The 4,568-nt window shown below is 53.6% G+C and overlaps 1 protein-coding gene across 1 annotated transcript in view; it reads left to right on the top strand.

The window, feature by feature from the left end:
* The first annotated feature begins 328 nt into the window (after positions 1–328).
* Positions 329–4,568, top strand: part of LOC102213653 (histone-lysine N-methyltransferase 2D-like) — a 12,548-nt gene continuing 8,308 nt past the window's right edge. Inside the window, exons 1-12 of the mRNA XM_013908044.1 lie at positions 329–348; positions 441–466; positions 639–1,170; positions 1,376–1,555; positions 1,647–1,669; positions 1,754–1,837; positions 1,936–2,045; positions 2,229–2,379; positions 2,449–2,623; positions 2,730–2,844; positions 2,932–3,095; positions 3,373–4,553. Coding sequence (XP_013763498.1) covers positions 329–348; positions 441–466; positions 639–1,170; positions 1,376–1,555; positions 1,647–1,669; positions 1,754–1,837; positions 1,936–2,045; positions 2,229–2,379; positions 2,449–2,623; positions 2,730–2,844; positions 2,932–3,095; positions 3,373–4,553 — 2,761 coding nt within the window. The remainder of the gene's footprint in view (positions 349–440; positions 467–638; positions 1,171–1,375; positions 1,556–1,646; positions 1,670–1,753; positions 1,838–1,935; positions 2,046–2,228; positions 2,380–2,448; positions 2,624–2,729; positions 2,845–2,931; positions 3,096–3,372; positions 4,554–4,568) is intronic.

Below are 4,568 nucleotides of genomic sequence, written 5' to 3'. Positions count from 1 at the left end.
CAATAATATCGTATCGTGGGATGTATGGTGATTCCCACCTCTAAAAAACAGTATTTTAGCTGGTGTAGACTCACAACTCAGGATTGAACAGAAAGCACACATACGTTCTAATTTAAAACATTTAAATTTAATCAAAACCGATGTCAGGATTTGGGCTGAGAGAGCGTCTGTGTTGGGTGGAGGAGTTCACTCTGACGCCTCTGTGTTTGTGTGAGTGTGTAAAAACTGCAGACAGTCAGATTAACGGCAGCGTTTTGTTTCTATCCACCGTTGTAGAAATTCGTCTCATGTAAACAATAACGTGGCGCACTGCATGACGTCAAAAAAGATGCAAACATTTGACGTTGCGTAAGTAATCTCTGTTTTCCTCGTCCACATGTAAACACAAAAACAGAGTTTTTAAAAAGTTTTCAGTGATCGAAAACGTCGTGTACGTGCAGACGTAGCCTGAACCTCACCTGCTCAGGTACGCCCACACGAGGGCATCTACACCTCCACCAGTGCTGTTCACCCACTCTGACGTAAAACATGGTGTCATGCTGGAGATTAAGAACGTGTGATGGTGCCTATGTTACCCACAATGCACCTCTTGTGTCCTGCATACGTTTGTGACTGTGTGTGTGTGTGCGTGTCCACAGAGGTGAAGGCTCAGACCACACGGCGGCAGCGCTCCACCTCCAGGAGAAAATCCAAAACAAGCTCTGAACCTGCCCAGGACGAGCCCAGTCCAGATCCTGATCCTGACCCGGATCCAGGACCGGTGCCCCCCGACCCTGAGCTGGCTCCCAGTGCTGAGGAGGGGGAGGTGGAGGACAGACTCCACTCAGAGGCTCCGCCCCTAGCCTCTAGCCCTCTTCTCCCCCCCTCCAGCCCTCCATCCCAATCCCATCATCTTGATCCTGTTCCTGATCCTGTGGAGGAAGACCGGCCCAGTCCGAGTCACAGCCCCACCCCTACGGATGTGGACTGCAGCCTGGTTCCCATAGAAGTAGAGGAGGACGGGGCCGGCCCCGTGGAGCAGAGTCCGGCCGTCAGTCCCCGCTCCAGTCCTCCAGTGTCCCCCTGTCTGCGGTTGGAGGACGAGGACTCGCTGTCCCCGCTGTTCCAGCGGTCTCTGTCGGAGGACTCCGGGGGCTCGCCCACCCCCAGCCTGGGACACACCAAAAAAAGGTGAGTGCTTGTGGACCGCCCTGCACACCCACAACGGCACTCAGCAGGCAAACCGGGGAGGCTTTTGTTTTGAAAGACTCCAGATTTAATGTCTCCAGTCAGATCTGACGTGACTTTGTGATGAACCTGATTGAAGCAGATAAATGTCCGTGTCATCTGTCAGGTGACGCCTCACCTCCTGAACGCATCGTTTTTTTCTCCCCAGGCTGAAGCAGTGTGCCTTCTGTTACCACGGCGACGAGCCTCCTCTGGGCCAGGGCCGGCTGGTGGTGTTCGGCCCGACGCCCGGCTACATCCCGCTCCACATCCTCAATCGCCGCGCCTCCTCCGACCGAGACAACGACTGCCACGACCACTGCTACCGCGGCAGCCAAGCCCCGGCCACGTAAGTGACATCACTTCCTCTTTCCCCTCTCCTTCCAGAGACACCACAGTCACGAGCTAACCTGTGTGTGTGTGTGTGTGTGTGCGCACAGGTGCTGCAGTCCAGAACAGTGTGGTGAGTACTCCCCGTTCACTGAAACAGTTCCAACCTGATCGCTGTTGTTGATGTTTGACTGTTCACTGTGTGCTGCTGTTTCAGAGTCTTCCTCAGAGTTCCTTAAGCAGCTTGGACCCATCGGCCTTCCTCATGACATCAACGTCCAATCACTGTTTGACCCCACAGGTACCTCCTCCTCCTCTTCCGCATCCTGTTCTCTGTGTGTGTGTGTGTGTGTGTGTGTGTGTGTGTTAAACCTCCTGTGTGTGTGTGTGCGTGTACAGGTCAGTGCTGTGCTCACCTGCAGTGTGCCACTTGGTCAGAGGGGGTGTGTCGAGGCGAGGGACAATCACTGCTCTACGTGGACAAAGCCATCGACACAGGAAGCACACAGGTGGGTTTTCACGGCGTCTGGTCAGTAGCCCCTCCTCCTTGTGTAGCTCAGGTAGATGAATACTGTGCATCAGCTGAAGCGCTCGGTTCCTGGGTCTGTGAGCCAGACTAAAATAAAATAGGAGAATACAAAGGTTTACCCACAGCTTCCTCCCAAAACCCCATCTATCTCTCACCTGTCCAGGTGTGCGCGTTCTGCCGGCAGCTCGGAGCTTCGCTGCGTTGTCAGGAGATGGACTGTGGGCGGTGCTACCACTTCCCCTGCGCTGCTGCTGCCGGAGCCCACCTGGACTGGAACCAGAGGCGCACACTGTGTACAAGGCACGCACACGCAGGTAAGAGGCGCCGACTGAAGCGGGTGTGAGGTTGTGATGTCATAACGTGACGTGATCATGTCTCCTCAGGGTCCTCGCCACCCTGTTCTCTGTGCTCTGGCGGCGGTGAGCTTGGCAGCCTGTTAATGTGCTGTTGTTGTGGTAACCGTTACCATGGCAGCTGCGTGGACCCCTCTGTGGCCCCCTCCCCTTTCTGCCGGGCCGGCTGGCAGTGTCCTCAGTGTCGCGTGTGTCAGAGCTGCAGGTAACACACATGCAGAGTTATTGACTGGGGTGAGCAGGTATTTGAAGATGGAGTAAAGAGTGCGTGTCCTCAGTGTGAACCTCCACCTGTGCTCTCTGTGTGTCAGGCTGCAAGGCGATGAAGCTGCGTTATTGGTGTGTCAGCGCTGCGATAAAGCCTACCACACACACTGTCTCACACCACCTCTGGATCACACGCCGAGCACCGGCTGGAGCTGCAAGGTGAGATAAACACACACGTACACACACTGCTGTGTGTTGAACTTTGGATGACCCTCACAAACCCCTCCCACCCCTCATCTTCTCCAGAACTGCAGAGTCTGCTGCCGCTGTGGTGTCAGGTCATCAGGCCAGTGGGCCAATCACCTGTTTCTGTGCGAGTCGTGTGACCCAGCATTGCCCTGCCTTCTCTGTGGCCACACCCCCGACCTCTACACACCACAGGAGTGCGTGACCTGTGTCTGCTGCTATAGGTACACAAGCACCATCTGTTTCACTGAGGCTGCTTCACAATAAAATCCCTGAACTGAAGAGAACTTACATGGCTTTTATTGTGAAAGAGGAATCCAGTGGTTCTCTGGTTCTCATATATGAACTTCAGTTACTTTTGTGCCCTCACTGCACAGCCTCTGTGGGCCTCTGTGGCGGGCTGTCCCAAAGGTTTAAAACCACTGGTGTTAGCTTTTATTAAAATATGCTTTTATTTTGACAGTGATGAAGAGAAAACAACAAAACTATTTTGTTTTGCAGGTTTGTCCATGCAGACTGCATCATCCAGGCCGGGGAGAGCAAGGTGGGGTCCAAAGTGTACATCTGCTCCACGTGCAGACCTCAACAGGAGGAGCCAAACCCACACAGTCCCACATTGGCATCAGCTGCTGCCCTTAGCCCCTCACAGACTCCACCCAGTAGCATTCCACAGCCGTCGGTCTCAACGTGCACAGAGGCTCCACCGGCCAGTCCTGTTGGTCAACTCGTCCCTGAGGAGCCGCCACAGAGAACAACAAAGTCCCTCAGTGCACCATCACCACCAAGTCTTACGTCATCTCACACCGACTCCCAGGAGCTCCTGAATAATCCACTGTCAGTTCTTCCTCAGTCTACAGGGCTCCAACAGAGTTCTACAACATCTCACCCTGAAGCCAGTGAACCCCAACAGAGTCCTCTATCGTCTCATTCTGAGGGTATGGAGACACAACAGAGTTCTCTGCCAGTTCTCCCTGAGTCCACAGAGCTCCAAGGAAGTTCTGTATCATCTCAGCCTGAAGCCACGCTTCAACAGAGTCCTCCACCAACTCTCCCAAAGTCCACAGAACTCCAAGAAAGTCTTTTATGTCACCCGGTTTCTGCCAAACTCCTAGAAACTCCCAAAGTTCTCCCACAAAGTGGATGGAGCATGGAGTTGGAACAAAGCCCTTCACAATGTCAGACTGATCCCACAGAGCTCCAACAAAGTCCTCCACCATCTCACCCGTATCCTGTGGCAGTCCAGCAAAGTTCCTCACTAGCTCTTACAGAGCTCCCTCCTTCTGCTGAACTCCTTCTGAAGAGTTCTTTACCATCTAGCCCTGTTCTCAAGGACCTCCAGCAAAGTCCTGCATCATCTCCCATGGAGCTCCAACAAAGTTCCTCGCCTACTCCTGTAGAACACCAACAATTTTCTGCACCGTCTCCCAAAGAACTCCCAGACAGTCCTACAACATCTCACCCTCTTTCCACAGAGCTGCAGCAAAGCCCTCCACCATCTCCCAAAGAGCTCCCATCTCAACTTGTTTCCATGGAGCTTCAACCAAATTCCTTACAAATGCTCAAAGAGCTCCAAGATCCTGCACCATCCTGGCCTGATTCCACAGCGCTCCAGAAAAATCCTCCACCATCTCCCACAGAGCTCCAGCAAAATCCTCCACCATCTCCCACAGAGCTCCAGCAAAATCCTCCACCATCTC

The sequence above is a fragment of the Pundamilia nyererei genome, unplaced genomic scaffold (genome assembly GCF_000239375.1).
Source record: "Pundamilia nyererei isolate P.nyererei 1_Seehausen unplaced genomic scaffold, PunNye1.0 scaffold00922, whole genome shotgun sequence".
NCBI classification, from domain to species: domain Eukaryota; kingdom Metazoa; phylum Chordata; class Actinopteri; order Cichliformes; family Cichlidae; genus Pundamilia; species Pundamilia nyererei.
The sequence above is the reverse complement of the archived record's forward strand: the minus strand, read 5'-3'. Positions and strand labels throughout refer to the sequence as shown.